This window comes from Bubalus bubalis, chromosome 21, assembly GCF_019923935.1.
Source record: "Bubalus bubalis isolate 160015118507 breed Murrah chromosome 21, NDDB_SH_1, whole genome shotgun sequence".
Taxonomy (NCBI): domain Eukaryota; kingdom Metazoa; phylum Chordata; class Mammalia; order Artiodactyla; family Bovidae; genus Bubalus; species Bubalus bubalis.
Genome location: NC_059177.1, coordinates 60,282,769 through 60,299,435, shown reverse-complemented (window position 1 = coordinate 60,299,435; position 16,667 = coordinate 60,282,769). Strand labels below are relative to the sequence as shown.

The window sequence follows — 16,667 nt, the reverse complement described above, 5'->3', positions numbered from 1 at the left end:
CAGCGCGGCAAAACACTAATAATTCAAAACAAAGAAAATCAGAAGCCAACACTCCCCATGAACGCAGACGCCAGCTATTTAACGGATGCCAGCAAATAAAATAGAGCAACATAAATAAAGGATAATTGATCGTGACCAAGTATTTTGGGCTTTGTCCCAAAATACAAATCTAGTTTAACATACAAACCAATCAATGGAATTCATCATTTGAACAGAATAAAAAAGAAAAAAACTTACTCATCCCAATAGAAGCTGGGACAGCATTTGACAAAAGTAAGCACCCTTGAGGATTTCAGTAAACGCCTCGGAGCTCTAGGACTAGAAGCACGCGGGCCCAGCCTAACAGAAGGGTCTGCAGAAGCCTGAGGGTGTGCACGCTCGCAGCAGAGAGAGGCCTCACCCCCCGACGGGAGACCCTCACAGGCTCTGCCAGCCCCCGCGGATGTCTTAGCAGGGTAACGAGGCAAGAAAAGGAAACAAATGCACACAGACTGGAAAGAAGAAACCAAACCACTGTCTGATGCAGAACAAATCCTAAGAAGGCGATACAGAAAAATCACGTGTATTTCTACGTACTACCAACTAACTGCTGAATATTTAAAAACTTAAAATGTCATTTGCAGAGGTTAAAAATATGAAGTACTCAGAGATACATTTAACAGAAACATGAAAGACCTCCAGAGAAAAATGATAAAATGTTGCTGAGAGAAACTAAAGAGCCTGCAAACATAATAAATGGAAAAAACACAGAGGTTCGTGTACAGGAAAAATCAATGCTGCTGATTTAAGATGTCAGTTTTACCAGACTCATCTATATAAGCAATACAATCTCAGTCAAAATCCCAACAGGCTTCTTCTTCAAAATTGGAAAGCTGGTTTTAAATTTATGTGGAGGAAGCCACCTAAGTGTCCACAGACAGATGGATGGATAAAGAAGATGTGGTGAACACATGCCATGCAATACTACTCAGCCGTAAAAAGGCCCCGTGGCACTGCAGCAACGTGGACGGACACGGAGACGATCGCACTAAGCAAGGGAACCAGCCAGAGACGACTGTCACCTGGTGTCACTTACATGTAGAATCTTAAAGAAATGGTACAAATGAACTTAGTCAAAAACCAAAGCAGACTGCCAGACACAGGAAACAGACTTAAGGTCACCAAAGAGGCAAGACGAGGAAGGGATAAATTAGAGGTTTGGGATTGACAGACACACAGGATATATATAAAGTAGATAATTAACAAGGACCTACTGTAGAGCACAGGAAACTATTCAGAATCTTCTAATAACCTATAATTGAAAGAGAATCTGGAGAAGAGCAGGTGTATAAGAACCAGCCACCAACACACACCACACAGACGGACCCCGAGGGGTGCGGACGGCATGGCTGCAGATCACCCATGACTCAACAGGAAAAGCTGGCAGAAAAAGAGCAGCCTTAAGCAGTCCTTTGACTGTTACAGAAAACTGAACATATCTTCACTGAACATTCTAGGCCCACTCTATCAAACACGCAAGGCTGTACACTGTCACCCTGCTATGCAACCTCTATGCAGAGGACATCATGAGAAACGCTGGACTGGAGGAAGCACAAGCTGGAATCAAGATTGCCAGGAGAAATATCAACAACCTCAGATATGCAGATGACACCATATGGCAGAAAGTGAAGAGGAACTAAAGAGCCTCTTGATGAAAGTGAAAGAGGAGAGTGAAAAAGTTGGCTTAAAACTCAACATTCAAAAAACTAAGATCATGGCATCGGTCCCATCACTTCATGGGAAATAGATGGGGAAACAGTGGAAACAGTGACAGACTTTGTTTCCTTGGCTCCAAAATCCCTGCAGATGGTGACCGCAGCCATGAAGTTAAAAGATGCTTGCTCCTTGGAAGAAAAGCTAGACAGCACAAATGACAAATCTAGACAGCACATTAAAAAGCAGAGGCATCACATTGCCAACAAAGGTCTGTATAGTCAAAGCTATGGTCATCATGTACAGACGGTGAACGCTGTTCACATCAGGCCATCAAGAAGGCTGAGCACCGGAGAACTGATGCTTTTGAACTGTGGTGTTGGAGAAGACTCTTGAGAGTCCCTTGGACTGCAAGGAGATCCAACCAGTCCATCCTAAAGGAGATCAACCCTGAATATTCATTGGAAGGACTGATGCTGAAGCTGAAACTCCAACACTTTGGCCACCTGATGCAAAGAACTGACTCATTGAAAAAGACCCTGGTGCTCGGAAAGATTGAAGGCAGGAGGAGAAGGGGACGACAGGGGGTGAGACGGTTGGATGGCATCACTGATTCCATGGACATGAGTTTGAGCAAGCTCTGAGAGCTGGTGATGGACAGGGAAGCCTGGCGTGCTGCAGTCCCTGGGGTCCGAAAAAGTCAGAGACAATTTAGAGACTGAACAAAAACAACAATTCCAGTAGCACATAAATGCTTGTAGAGAAGAGAAAAAGAAGGGCGTGTTCTGGATTTCTTTCAGGAAACAGAAAACTTTGATATCAAAATCTGGGAAGTTCAATATGTGAAAGGAAAATTATAAGCCAATACAATTCATGAATATAGATACAAAAATTTTAAATAGCCAAATCTAAAAATATATAAAAAGATCCATTCATTATCCAGTTGGATTTACACCAGTAATATAAAGTTGACTGTAAATCAATATAATGCTACACACTAATTGATTAAAGAAAAAAATAATCATTAATAGCCACAAAAGGAACATTCTTACAGCTGAATACCTACTGCTGACTTTTAACAAACGAAAAACCAAAATAACAACAACAACAAAAACAACTTAGCAAACAAAAATAGAAAATGATTTCTCTACCATGATTATCTACCAAAACCCTATGGAAAAACCTTACTCTTTAACCATGAAACACTGGAAACCTCCCTCCCGACCCCAGAGCAAGGCTGGCGTGTCCAGGTCTGCATTTCCTGTCAGTACTGCGTGGGGGCCGTGGCTGGTGCCCTCATGCGGAAAAGGAAGAAAAGGAAGAGTCAACAGAAGGAAGCAAGTCCTTGCTACACATGTATAACAAAGACGCTGAACCGTTTAAGGACACGTGATCAAATGGGCTCAGCTGAATCGAATCACACAATTCAATCACACAGTCACACAAGTGAGCAGCCTTTCTATGTATCAGCAACAGACTGTGAAAGACAATGACACGTTTTGAAAACCAGCACTTGTAACTATACAAAAATATGTAAATGCCTAGGAACAAGCCTAACGGAAGATGTTCTTGATGTCTATAGAGAAATGTACTAACTTTGCTGGGGGCTACGACAGACGGCCTAGGTCGAAGGGCAGACGCACCGTGAGCCGGAAGCCTGGGCAGTGCAGCACCGGGCGCTTCCAGTGGTTACACACGCATCGCGGCCCTGATCAATCCCGACAGGGGCACCGCGGCCCTGATCACAATCCCGACAGGGGCACCGCGGCCCTGATCAATCCCGACAGGGGCACCGCGGCCCTGATCAATCCCGACAGGGGCACCGCGGCCCTGATCAATCCCGACAGGGGCACCGCGGCCCTGATCAATCCCGACAGGGGCACCGCGGCCCTGATCACAATCCCGACAGGGGCACCGCGGCCCTGATCAATCCCGACAGGGGCACCGCGGCCCTGATCAATCCCGACAGGGGCACCGCGGCCCTGATCAATCCCGACAGGGGCACCGCGGCCCTGATCAATCCCGACAGGGGCTGGTTCTTATGCTTGTTTTCCTTACACCTACCTTTGGCTTTGGTCATCTTCACAACATCATTCACTTTTAGTTGAAAAAACAAACATACTGTTAGAGTATATGAACCATACATGAATAGTGTGATCCAGGTTAGCGATAAACTACAGTTTACACGAGAAATGCTGGTGTCTGACTTGCATGAGTTTCAGTTATAACGACTGCCACCCAAGAGTCCGCGGACTACTCACACTGTTTGCAGATTTGACATAGCTCGTTTTTGTTGCTTTTGATTATAAAATATAATCAATGCTTATTGCAAAAATAGTCAAATGCAGAAATGTATAAGACATCTAACTACCCAGAAGTGAGCGCTGAGAGCAGGCAGGCACACCTACTTCCAGGTTCCCATGTAGCTCGTCTAGTAAAGAATCTGCAACACAGGAGACCTGGGTTTGATCCCTGGGTTGGGAAGATCCCCTGGAGAAGGGAACAGCTACCCACTCCGGTATTCTGGCCTGGAGAATTCCATGGACTGTATTAGTCCACAAGGTTACAAAGAGTTGGACGCGACTGAGCGACTTGCACTCACACCTGCTTCCAGATTTTGTTCCCTGCACAGTTACACACACCCGCATATTTCAGCATCGTATTCTTCGTGTGCCACCAAAAACCATCAAATATCAACAGCCCAACATGTTCCATATGTACTAGACTCTCACAGAGAGTCAAAAAAGTCAACCCTGGTATCATCTCCCCACGTGTTTCATCTGCGCCATTTCACAAGAGTGTCTGTCCACCCCCGCTCGCCTGGCAGATGCTCACCGTGTTGTAGATGCCCTCCATTGTCTCTGTCCCATCCGTGGATTTCGCCACTACCTTCAGCCTCCCGGGCAGGCCCCTCTCCAGCTGCTGGACCTGGCAGGGATGGACAGTGCGCGGATTCTGTCCGCAGGTGACACGGCATGGGGGGAGGGGCGCGGCGTGTGTATGCAGGCGGGCGTGTTCCATCTGAGCACACGGGGGGTGGGGGGCGCAGGGCGTGTGTGCAGGTGGGCGTGTTCCGTGTGCACGGAGCACACGGGGGGGAGGGGCACAGGGCGTGTGTGCAGGCAGGCATGTTCCGTCTGCACGGAGCAGGGCCGGAGGACAGAGGACTGGCCCGAGGGTGGTCGAGGGAGAGACAAGCCCCTGCGTGAGCGGGAAGAGTGGCGGGAAGCCGCAGGGGTCCGTGTGCACCAGGGGACCACCTCCCAGGGATGGAGACAGGCCAGGACGGCAGCGGGAGGACACCGGGCGGGAAATCGGGAGCTTTATTTTCTCTTGTTGCATTTAAAATGTTGAGAGGCATTCAAGCGGAGGCGCCCAGCAGGCGGCTGTGTGAACGGCGTGGAGTTGAGGCGGATGCTAGTAGAGCCGTCTGCACTGAGACGTGACTTGTGGGCGGGGGGGGCGGGCAGGGATTGGAAGGGGCACCCCACCCTCAGGGTCCCTGGGGAGCAGCGTGAACAAGGGTAACCTGAGCAGCCCCAGGAGGAACCTCTCCCTCCTGGAGATGGTGGTCCAGAGGTTAGGACTCGACACCCCCACTGCAGGGGGCACAGGTTCGATCCCTGGTCGAGGAACTGACATCCCAAATGCCTCAGGATTTTTTAAAAAACCAAACAGAAGGGGAGCTTGTGGAGCTGGACCGGCAGCGCGACGGCCAAGGCGGTCCGGAGCCGGGACTCACCTCCACAGGCACGAACTTGCGCAGGAAGCGCACGCCGAGCTGCTGCATGGAGGCGCCCACCTTCTCGGCCATCTCCTGGTCGAAGCCCCGCAGGAGCACCGAGCGCACCATGACCGTGACCTCCAGGCCCAGGCCGGCCAGGAAGCCCGCACACTCCAGCGCCACGTAGGACGCACCCACCACCAGGGTTGCGCCCGGGCAGTAGGGCAGCGAGAACAGGTCGTCGCTGCAGAGAGAAGAGGCTCCATGTGGGACAGCGCCGGGGCCAGAGCAAGTGGGCACTGGGGGGAGTGGCTCTCGGGGATTGCAGGTGTGTCCACCTCGGAGGAGTACGTCCAGCCAGGAGACTGGAAATCAAACGGTGGCCCACGTGCAAAGCCTGCGTTGGGTGTTCACCTGAACAGCCACACAGTGAAAAGCGTGTTTCTTAAAGTGCGTCTGGTCGAGAAAGTGTGCCAGTCGCTGTCCTGCTTCAAACATCGAGGTCACAGGTCCTCCTGACAGCTGTCCCCTGGGAATTCCTGTCAAGTCCTATCATCGGGACAGCGAGTCTCCTGGTCACCTGGTCCACCACCATCACAGACACGAAAGCCTGAAGCTAGCGGCATCTGCTGCTTCGCTCAGGGCTCCAGCGAGTGTGGAGCAAAGCCCAGACTCACTCTCCCGCCTGGAGGCCTGGAGACACTGTGCATCTGTGCTCTCAGCTCTGCCTTGTGTGCCCTTCCGCTTGTCGTCAACGCAAATCTCTCGTGAAATGAAACAGGGAGTGAACAGTCTGGAGACACAAATGTAACGCGACTTACGGGCAGACGGCCTAGTTAACCCCACCTGGTGATGCAGTACTCTCTGTCTCCCGGGATCCCCAAGTAGCGCGGCCTCTCTCCTGTCGCGATGACAAACTTCGCAGCAGTATAAAGCGCTTCCTGTCCTTTTTCGTTGGTTGCCTTGAAAAAAGCAAAGCAAACTTCACTTTTCCTTTAGTACCAGACTGATCGGACACCAGGACGCCCGCACACTGGTTGCAGCCCTCAACACGGAGTCCCGGTTAACGCGGGCACAGGCGCAAGTAAGGGGGGCAACCAACGGGGCCAAAGGCCCAACTGACCTTGACTTTGTGGTGCTCAACAAACTCCCCATAGGCGTTGGCGTAGGTCACTGCCTTCTCCCGCAGGGCTAGCCGGTGGCCCCAGCTCAGCGAGCCGACATGGCTCTGGATGGCCTCTGTCATGGTGGCCCAGCTGTGCCTCACTGGGGAAAGACCAGGGGCAGGCGGGCGTGAGGGGCTGCACGGCCACCGTGAAGTCACGCATGGCACACGCGCGTCCATCGCTTTAAGGATCCAGAAGTGAACAGAAGATAATTAGCAAGAAGTCTTCGTATGCCAAATACAGCCACCATGGCTTCCCTGGTGGCTCAGGAGATAAGCATCCACCTGCAAGGCAGGAGACCCGGGTTCGATCCCTGGGTCGGGAAGATCCCTGGAGATGGAAATGGCAGCCCACTCCAGTACTCTTGCCTGGAGAATACCATAGACAGAGGAGCCTGGCAGGCTACAGTCCATGGGGTTGCAAAGAGTCGGACACGACTGAGCGACTCACACACACAGCTTCTTTCATATCACAAACACGTCGTAAGCAGAGTTCTGAACATGATGAAAATGCATGGAGTGGGGCGGGAAACAGCCCTCCCGCAGCCGGGCCCAGGATGCACAGGTGGGACACGGGTCCCCGCAGGCAGGCCTGTAACAGTCAACACCGGAGCTCAGGCGAGAGCTCGCCCACTTCCTGCTGAAGCCAGGCTGAGGCCGGTGGGATCAAGGCTCCTCCTTACTCCTGGGCCTGCCAGGTGGGGCTCATTTCCTGGATTCACCCCATCTGCTGATGCTCCCCAGGGAAACACTGGTCCAGGGTCCTGTCAAGCTGGGTGAGACCCTCAACCACAAACCCGGCCGACCGGGGGTTCACCCTCGGTCCATCTGGACCCTGACCCTCCAGCGCACTCAGGGACCCGCCCACCAGGCTGAGGGACCCCAGAGCACAGCGGAGGACAGAGGTCACTGCGCGTGGGGACTTGGGCGACATCAGTGATTACGGCCCAGATGTCACATCACCCTTCCTACAACCTCAGCAACAGGACAACAGGTCTAAGACGTGTGGCCAAGACGGTCAGTCTGGTGACTGTGTTCCCCAACCCCACGCCCCTGATCCCGGGGTGACGACCACCACTGAGCAGCTCTCTGCCAGGCTCACGTCCTCTGTCGGCCCCTCTCTCCAGACAGGCCAGGCTCCCAGGCCTCAGAGAACTGTGCATCTCATGGCCCCGGGGACCTTTGCTTCTGGTTTGTGTAAAAGACATTTTCAGAAGTTTCACAACATGCCTGCATGTCAGCACCCTGAGAAGCAGGCTGAGATACTCGGCTCCTGGGGACCCCTCCCCCAGACCTGCAGAGTCAGGAGCAGGACACCTGGAAGGTCCCCAGGGCCCTGAGGTGGCAGGTCCATGGAAAGCCTGCTCTGCTGCGTCAGCTGACCACTCGGTCGTGTGACGAGCAACAGCATCTTAAATTCAGGTGGAAACGTCGCTCCCCTGGTTCCTCAAAGGTGGCACAGCTACCCTCACGCGTTTACTTTTCAATATGAACTTGAGAATGATCTGTCCAGTTCCAAAAGGAAAAAAAAATTCTGACATTTTCCTTGGACTTTAAATAAACTTTATGAAATAGCTCTGAGATAATGCCTTCACAGTACGTAAGCATCCCCTCCAGAATCAGAGCACGGTTTTGCTGTGCTTTCATCCTCCCTTGAGTGTTCTGTACACCCCAGCGGAGGGCCTTCCAAGCCTTGTATCACGTTTGCTGTGATCCCCGTTATTCCACTTCCTGTGAGTTACTGCTGCTGGTACGGAAGTTCTGCACACTCTTCTTCTCAACAGCTTTCCAGCCTCATCGGCTCTCACGCCCCTCTTCACTGTTCTGTGTGTTCCAGGCCTGCCGCACTCCTCCACCTTCTCAGACGCGCTCAGAGGCCCCTGGACCACCTCCAGGCCAGCGTGAACATCACTCCACCCTGGTCCATCCAGCCTGCCCGCTGAGTTCCACCCAAGTCAGGGCTCTCCTTAGACTCGCATCCTAACTCCTGCCCTGAAAGCTCCCGCACACTCTGCTGTGCGTTTGGGATGGCCGGGGCTGCAACAACCCTTCCCCAGCCCTAAGGCCCCGACAGCAGGTCTGCAATGACCGTCTTGGAATCCTGGGTCCCGCTGGCACATGTGAGCTCCTAACGAGTGTTTATTAAACTAGCATAAAAGCCGACTACAGAAACAGAAAGAGCAAGCATTTCTAAGAAACCTATCCTTCCCTCTTTCCTCCCAGTCTGGACGGTTTCACGCATCACCCACCTTGCTGACTGTACTCCCAGCCGAACTTCCTGGAGTCGATCAGCGCCTGCCCCAGCAGCGCGGCCTGGTGCATCAGCTTCTTCGGGATACAGCCGACATTCACACACGTGCCACCAAGACCTGAGTGAGAGCCACAGCTGTGATGCTGTGCGTGCAAGTGTGTGTTCATGTGGCTTATTCACACGCAGAGTGGGTGCTATGAAAATGTGGAAACAACAGCCCTGACGACTGTGGGGTCAGCATCACACACCAGTACACAGAATGATTTGCGTTACAGTGACCGAGGGTCCCTGCAGGAGGCCCAGGAATGAGCAAATTCTGATGTGCATTTGAACAGTTTCCTGGGTACAGAACCCAAGACTTCCACCTGAGTCCCAAGCACGAGGTGGTCAGGACTGGGTCGGGCTAATTGGGCACACGCTGCTCTGAGGCCAGGCAGGGCCTGCCTCCAGCCTTTCCCTGGGCAGCCCTGACTCCTCTGGGCCGGTACCACCCGCCGCCAGCCGCCTGGACTCTCACCAACATGGGGTGAGACAGACATTCACACCTGTGCCCTCCGAGAGCGCATGCCCCTGGTACCAGGAGGCAGGGCTGTGCCCGGGATGGGGAGGCGGCAAGAGAGGAGGACAAGTGTGCACCAAATGGACTTGGAGTGAGCACACAGTACTCAGCTGACCTTCCTGCAGCCAGGGTGTCGGTTATAATATCCACGCAGAGACACAGAAAAGCGTCACGGCCAACCTAGGCAAGCATGATGGGGTACACCCCGCTCCGAGACCACAACCGTGAAACACCCCCATGTGGGTGCAAAGTTATCCTGGCACACGCGGTGGAACACTTGGGGCATGGAATTTCCCTTTGCAAAATCCTCCTTAATCATTTTCGTGTTATCTTTCTGGTGTCTGTTGTTAACACAGGACCGGGGACAGTGTCCTCAGCCCAAGGCAGGCGGGTCACCCTCTGGGGCTGTGGTGAGGACCGAGGCAGACCAACGAGAACCAAAGACAACAAGCCCCCCGACGACAGCAGGAGAGCCACTCACCCCAGGCCGTGCCACGGGGGGACGGGACCACGAAGTCCAGCACCATGACCTTCCTCCCCAGGACGGCGGCTTCCTGCGAACAGAGACACACGGAGACCTCGTCGTGTTCCTGACCTTCCCCTGAAGGATGAGACCGTGTCTGTGACGAAACAGTCTCTCCTCTTTCTTAACCCAGCCACGCCACAACAGCGGCACAGTCTGGAACGGCCTAAGTATCGACGGCAGAAGGAGGCTTATGGCCATCGCCGTGAGGATCATCCGTGGGGGTTGCTTCTTCTCACCTGAGCACACGAGAGGCCCCCGGAGCCCCCACCGATGACGATGAGGTCGTAGTCATACGCCGGATCCTGCTGGAGGAGCTGCTGTAATAAACCACTCTGATGTGCCTGGGGGGAGTCAAAGGACAGAACACAGCACGACCGAGCTGACTCAGCACACACGGCTTCTATAGAAACCTCAGGGACAGTTAACCTGCAGTGCAGGTAAGCTGGAGGGTGTTCGGCTGGGCCCAACTAGTCAGACCGATGCCACAGCAGATAAACGCACTGGTTATCACCCAACAGCGAGGCACATGTCAGATGGCGGGGAGGTCGGGCCTCATCCCATGTCAGACAAGCTCGCTCCGTAAGCAGCTCTCTTAGCCTTCCTGCCGGCTCACTCTGTTCTCCTCAGACCTTAACCATAAAGATGAGCTCACTGGTGACACCTAACCTGGCCCCTGACTTCTGCTCCACTGGAGGCACACACGCCTTGCTAAGCGGTGCACTCCCCTCCCGGGTTAGAAGCTGTAAAAAAGCATGAGGAACTGAGTAGTTAAAAAGTGAGTGACTCTCGAGCACACTCTCCGCTCAGCAAGCGTGCAGGTGGACCGAGAGGGCACGATGGAGTGCCAAGCAGGGCTGGAGGTGTCAGCGGGTCTGCACACGATGGAAGACGACGGAGAAGCTGACCTCCCACCTTAGCGATTAACTGATTCCCTCTTTTCCCTTTAAAAACGTTCATGGCCAAGCAGAATCCTGCAAGCTGGTTCTGGGACGTGGGTCCCCTTCTTCCCAGATACCGGCTTTTCTGATTGAAGCGACTTTCCTTTCGACCAGCACTTGGCTCCGAGGATGGCTGGGAGGGGCGAGCACATGAGCCTGATGTAAGACCAGGAGCGGCATCCTCTGCCCGCGTCCACCTGCGCTAGTCTTCTCTGAAAACAGTGCTCACGCATCATCGGCGGGCATGCACTGTAGGTTTTCTCCTGATTTTTCATAGGTTGACCTAAATCGTGCAACTTCCGGTACAACACAAGCCTTCTGCTTCATCTGTTGCGAAAGGTCAGGGCTGACCCGGAGGCACAACCTGATGTCCACGTGGCCCTCCCTGCAGCCAGAAGCAGCGTGGACAAGGCTGGAGGCTCCACGTGAGGCTGAACGGCAGTTCTGTCTGTGCGAGGTCGGCTGCTCAGTCATCACGCTGGCTCCCGAGCCGGCTTGTCCTGCGAGTGCCGTGCGAGTGCTGCAGGACCACAGACCCGGCGAGGCGCGCGGCCCCGGCCGGCAGCCCCCGCCTCGGGTGCTCTTAGGGGCGTCCACCTTACAGACCCGGCGAGCCCCGGCCGGCAGCCCCCGCCTCGGGTGCTCTTAGGCGCGTCCACCTTACAGACCCGGCGAGGCGCGCGGCCCCGGCCGGCAGCCCCCGCCTCGGGTGCTCTTAGGTGCGTCCACCTCGCACAGAGCTGCTGCCGGGGCAGGGCTTTCAGCCTCCGAGGAGACCCGGCGTCTCTGCAGCCCGAAGCACCCCGCACACCCCGTGATGCACTTTGCCAGCGGCACTGCCGAGCCCGGCGCCTCCGAGGGCGTTGGAGGCTGCAGCCATGGCACCTGCCTCCGGGCGGATGAGGCGGCAGTTACCGGAAACTGATGCTGATCCCAGATTAGCGTGCGATGTAGACAGCCTTTTCTCCCCACAAAAGTGTAATTCTTTCTTTTTAAATGTATGAAGCTTTTTAAAAATCACTTTCTTTCTTCTTGGCTGTGTGGGTCTTTGTTGCTGTGCAGGCTCCCTCCAGCTGCAGTGACCGGGGCAGCTCTCTAGCTGCGGTGCGCGGGCTTCCCACTGCGGTGGCGTCTCTTGACGGGGAGCACGGGCTCTGGGTGCAGGGCCCCAGTAGTTGCAGCTCACAGGCTTGGTTGCTCTGCTGCATGTGGGATCTTCCTGGACCAGGGATGAAACCTATGTCCCCTGCATTGGCAGCCAGGTTCTTATCCAAAGTACCACCGCTGAAGCCCCAAAAATGTAGTTCTTAATTGAATCTAAACCTAAATATTTAATCCATCACTGCTGATGATTACATATATAAAGGACCTAAGAGCAGAGTTTTAATAAAAGCAAACAGATAGTTAAAATAAGATCCTTATTATTACATATCAATTTTTATCTATTTCTACGTAACCAAATGATTCCTGTTCATTTCTGCATTCTAGGAACCAAACAGAGCTTCTCAAAGGGCCAGCAGCCTTGGCAGGAGAGCTGTGCTCGCTGGGCTGGACTGCCAGTGCTGACCTCATTTCCCTAAACCTCGAGGTGGAAGGAGGCCTCATTTGTCCCCATTTGGAGAGAGAGAGCAGGGCAGCCCACCCTTCTGTCTTCCAAACTCACTCGAAACCTTCTTCTCAGCGTTGAAAGTTTGAATTGGTAGAAAAGTTAATTTCTCTTAAAGTAATCATGATTATCTGATAATCATCCTATAGTGCCTAGTCGCTCAGTCCTGTCTGACTCTTTAGAATGCCATGGACTGTAGCCCACAAGGCTCCTCTGTCCATGGGATTTCCCAGGACAGAATACTGGAGTGGGTTGCCATTTCCTCCTCCAGGGGATCTTCCCAACCCAGGGATCGAACTCGGGTCTTCCACATTGCAGGCAGATTCTTTACCATGTGAGCCACTGGGGAAGCTTTCGATTTTACAAGCTCCAAAAGACACAAATGAACAGATTTGTAAAAACCATTTCAACCTCTTTTAAATATTTTCTTAAAAACAAAATTTGGACAGACAGCCTTCAGAAACACACGGTACTATTTACCTGGAAAGTGTGGTCACAGCCGCCCACGTGCACTCTATTCACGAAGACACTGGGCACAGTCCTCTGGCTGGTGATCTCCGACAGGACCTCCTGGACGCCGGCCCCCTCATCTAAGGAATGAGAGATCAGAGACGGAAGACCCTGCAAAGGTCCCGAGGCTCCGCGAGCTGAGCTGAAGCGCTGTGCCACTTAGATGCCCACATGCGCGTCGTCAGCTTCACGAAGCGACGACTCAGGGGTTCAAAGGAAGCCTTACAGAATAAAGAGCAGACTCCTGACTCCTTTTCAAATGAACACTTTCAAATTAGAATTTGATCTATAATCCACTGGCTAGGCAGAGAGATAAGAATCGTCTTTAAAGAGCAAACATAATACATGCTCTAACGGTGGTAACACAGAAAATATATCCAACAATTACATTTGAAAAAATCTTTATGCTCATAGTCCAAAACATCCCTGCACTCCTAAAAACTGAACCGGGCCCTTGGTCCTTCAGGCTCCCCATGTGGTAAACTCTTCAGCAAAGTCTCAAAGATTCAAAAGCATTTCACTTATTAAATTGACCTGGCTAAAGAGAGGGGTGAAGTCTTGTGAAGGCAGAGATTGGGCTTTCTGTTCTCCACGCACACCTGTGGAAAGTGCATGGGATTCAGAAGCAGGAAAGCGGGAACACTGGCGCGCCGGCCCTCCTGGGGCTGCGCTCAGGAGACGGGCAGACCCGCCTCGTCCTGATACTGACTCCTCTAGGCTGCCGGACAGCGGGCAGACACGCCTGAGGACCACCAGCGCTGCCTTCCACGGCTGCCTTCCACTCCCCCCTCAAATGCAATGTACGCAAAAAATCCACGCAAAGCATTTCCACACACAGGTTCATCTTCTGCGGGGCTGGAGGTAGGTGAAACCAGCTCATCGAACCCCAAGAGACGGGAGCAAACTGAACTGAACGAGGCAATACAAGGAAAGAAGTCAATCTTGTGGACATTGATTACAAACAACAGGTACGAACCATTCTACTTACCAACTTGATCAAGTTCCAAGATGTTGCAGTCAACTCCCAGAGAAGAAAAGAGTTCTTTAACCTGCAATGAAAATGCACCGTGTTCTCCTCCCGCAAAGGCCAGACACAGCTACGGAGTGCGGGCAAAGCAGCGGGGTGCTCAAACAGGCCCTTCAGGGCTGCGAGCCCCGGGCCACCTTCCCAGAATGACCTCAGCCCGCCTCTTCCCTTCTTTTACAACCTGCTGTCTCACTTCCAAATCTGCACCTTTCGCTCAAGCCTCTTTCTTGGAACTCAAGACAAGCAGCATTTCTCCAGCTGGGTGACCCCAGACGCCTCACATGGAGCGCGCCCCACACCAACCCACCTGTGTCCACATGCCCTCTCCTCTCTGTTTTCTCTCAACAGTCACTAAACTGTTCAACTGTCACACACCTAGGATGGCTCATCTATTGTTCCCCAAACTCAACACGCGACGATGAGCAGGACGCCCTCCCTGCCCGCCAGGAGGGGAGGCGGACGCCCCCACTGTCACCGTCCGCCAGTTGCCTGAACACAAAGCCCTGGGCCCTGCCACGCGGACAGGGGCCAGCAGCAGGGCGTCACCAGGAGCTTGTCCGTGACTACGGAGTTTCAGACCCCTCCTGCAACCTCTTCCTGCCCCGCGCCTACTCCCCATCCATCCAGAAGTCTCCACAGCGCTCTGCATGGAGCGGCTCCTCTTTCCAGTCCCTCTCAGCTGATCTCCTGAGCCAGCAAGACCTTCCAGGGGAAATTCTCAGTCACCTCCTGGGAGTTCTCCAACTGCCGCCACTGAGGTCAATCAGAGTCCGCCGTCAGAAGGACTCTGGCCCTTCAGCGACCTCAGCCCTTGAGGGGAAGCTGAGGGGCTCCAACTCCAGGACAGAGGTGCAAGGGTCTTGGCCTGTCTGCCCCTGGCAGATGTCCACGGCTGGTGAGAGCTGATTAAAAAGGGCCACTAAAGTCTCTGGAAGTTGAGGGCTCACAGCAAATGAGGCAACGCATATTCAAGAGAATCTACTAGACATCAGTAAGAGCGCAGAGCCTCAGGGGCCCGTTTTCCGCCCCCGAGCGTGACGGAGGCGCCACTGCAGGCGGCCGTGGCTGAGGAGACCAGGCGCCCTGCTCTCCGGGGTCCCAGCCGCCCCAAGGCGGGCCGTTGCCTTTCTATCGCTCAGGTCCGAGTGGCAGAGGCTGTATTACTGGTGAGTGTGGCAGCAAGGGAAAGCTCTCCTCCTGCACCACCTCATTCATAGATCAGAGTTCTGTCCCAGATGAAAACAGCAGGGCCCTGATCACGCTGGCCAGCCCACTGGCAGGGCAGGGCTCTGGGCTGGGAGAGGCAAGCCAAGGAGACCAGAGGCTACGCCCTATCAGAGCCGCTCATAAAGCAGGCTGTCCCAGGGGAAGTGGGTCGGCACCCCAGCTCTGGAGCAAGGTCCCAGAGGCCGCTCGGGGCAAGAGGGAAACCACGAGATTAGAGAGCGCCGAGCTCTACCCTAAGAAACTGACCCTCTGGCATGGACTGTGGGGCGGTTCACACACAGGCACAGCTGAGAGGCCTATCAGAGTCAGAGGCCGAGTCAGAGGATGCCAGTGGCTCCCCCTGGCAGCAGGCTCACTGTGAGCCACCGGTCAGCAAAGAGCCAGGAGGAGACGTTGGAGAACGGCCCTGCCAGGGTCAGAACAAACTGCAAGTCTGCTCAGTAACGACCGCTGCAGAGGGGCCCGGCTGACGGCTGCCTGGCATGAAGAGCTGACTCACTGGAAAGATGAGGGCAGGAGGAGAAGGGGCGACAGAGGACGAGACGGTTGGATGGCATCACTGACTCAACGGACATGAGTTTGAGCAGGCTCCAGGACATGGTGACGGACAGGGAAGCCTGACGTGCTGCAGTCCGTGGGGTCACGGAGTTGGAGCGACTGAACACCACCACCACAGAGCAGTTCACACCCCAGGGCACCTCCGGGAAAGCAGAGCACCTGACCCGCAACCAGAGGAGTGTGACACCCGGGCATGACGCTGAGAGTCCGACAGTGTAACACAGGCGGCCGCTGAACCCTGTGAACCGTGGCTGCACAGACCCACGGCCACACCTCTGAGGAGTGGAAACAGACTTCCTGAAAATAACCCATCAGAGACACACAAGCAGAAACCAGCCACAGAGAAGGGCGGCTGCACTGTCTAGAGTGGCTATAACGCATTACCGGAAACGCCCTGGTTTCAACAAAAAAGTGACCAGACACACAGAGAAACAGCACAGCGGGCCCACACACAAGCAGCAGGCAGGCGAGAGAAGCCGCCTCTGAGAGGCCCCGGCAGTGTGACCAGCAGGCAAAGTCACCCGTGTAAGTGCGTTCAAGGAGCTTGAGAAAACTGCTTCAGGAGATCCGGAGAAGCATGACGGCAACATCTCACCGAGTGGAAAACCAATAAAAAGACAGGAATTATGGACAGGAACCAACTGGGTATAAGCAATTATGGGAACGTGCAATACCTACGGTCAAAATTCCACTATGGTGTCTCAACAGTAGACGCGGGCTGGCAGGACTTGCAGAGCTGAGGACGTGAGTGGAGAGTGTGCAGCCTCACGCCATGGAGGGAAAAGATAAAGGACAGGAGCCTAGGGGAAAATGGGCCAGCACGGAGCACAACACACACAAGGCGTGAATACCAGTAAGAGAGGAAATAAAGCACAAGAATCATA

The 16,667-nt window shown here is 53.9% G+C and overlaps 1 protein-coding gene across 1 annotated transcript in view; it reads right to left on the bottom strand.

Moving 5' to 3' along the window:
* The window catches only part of TXNRD3 (thioredoxin reductase 3), a 34,952-nt gene that overhangs the window by 11,144 nt on the left and 7,141 nt on the right, over positions 1-16,667 (bottom strand). The window contains exons 3-11 of the mRNA XM_045163900.1: positions 13,960-14,020; positions 12,942-13,051; positions 10,154-10,258; positions 9,873-9,945; positions 8,831-8,950; positions 6,540-6,682; positions 6,263-6,378; positions 5,435-5,660; positions 4,528-4,620 (exon numbers count right to left, since the gene is read on the bottom strand). Of these exons, the coding sequence (XP_045019835.1) occupies positions 4,528-4,620; positions 5,435-5,660; positions 6,263-6,378; positions 6,540-6,682; positions 8,831-8,950; positions 9,873-9,945; positions 10,154-10,258; positions 12,942-13,051; positions 13,960-14,020 (1,047 nt within the window). The remainder of the gene's footprint in view (positions 1-4,527; positions 4,621-5,434; positions 5,661-6,262; positions 6,379-6,539; positions 6,683-8,830; positions 8,951-9,872; positions 9,946-10,153; positions 10,259-12,941; positions 13,052-13,959; positions 14,021-16,667) is intronic.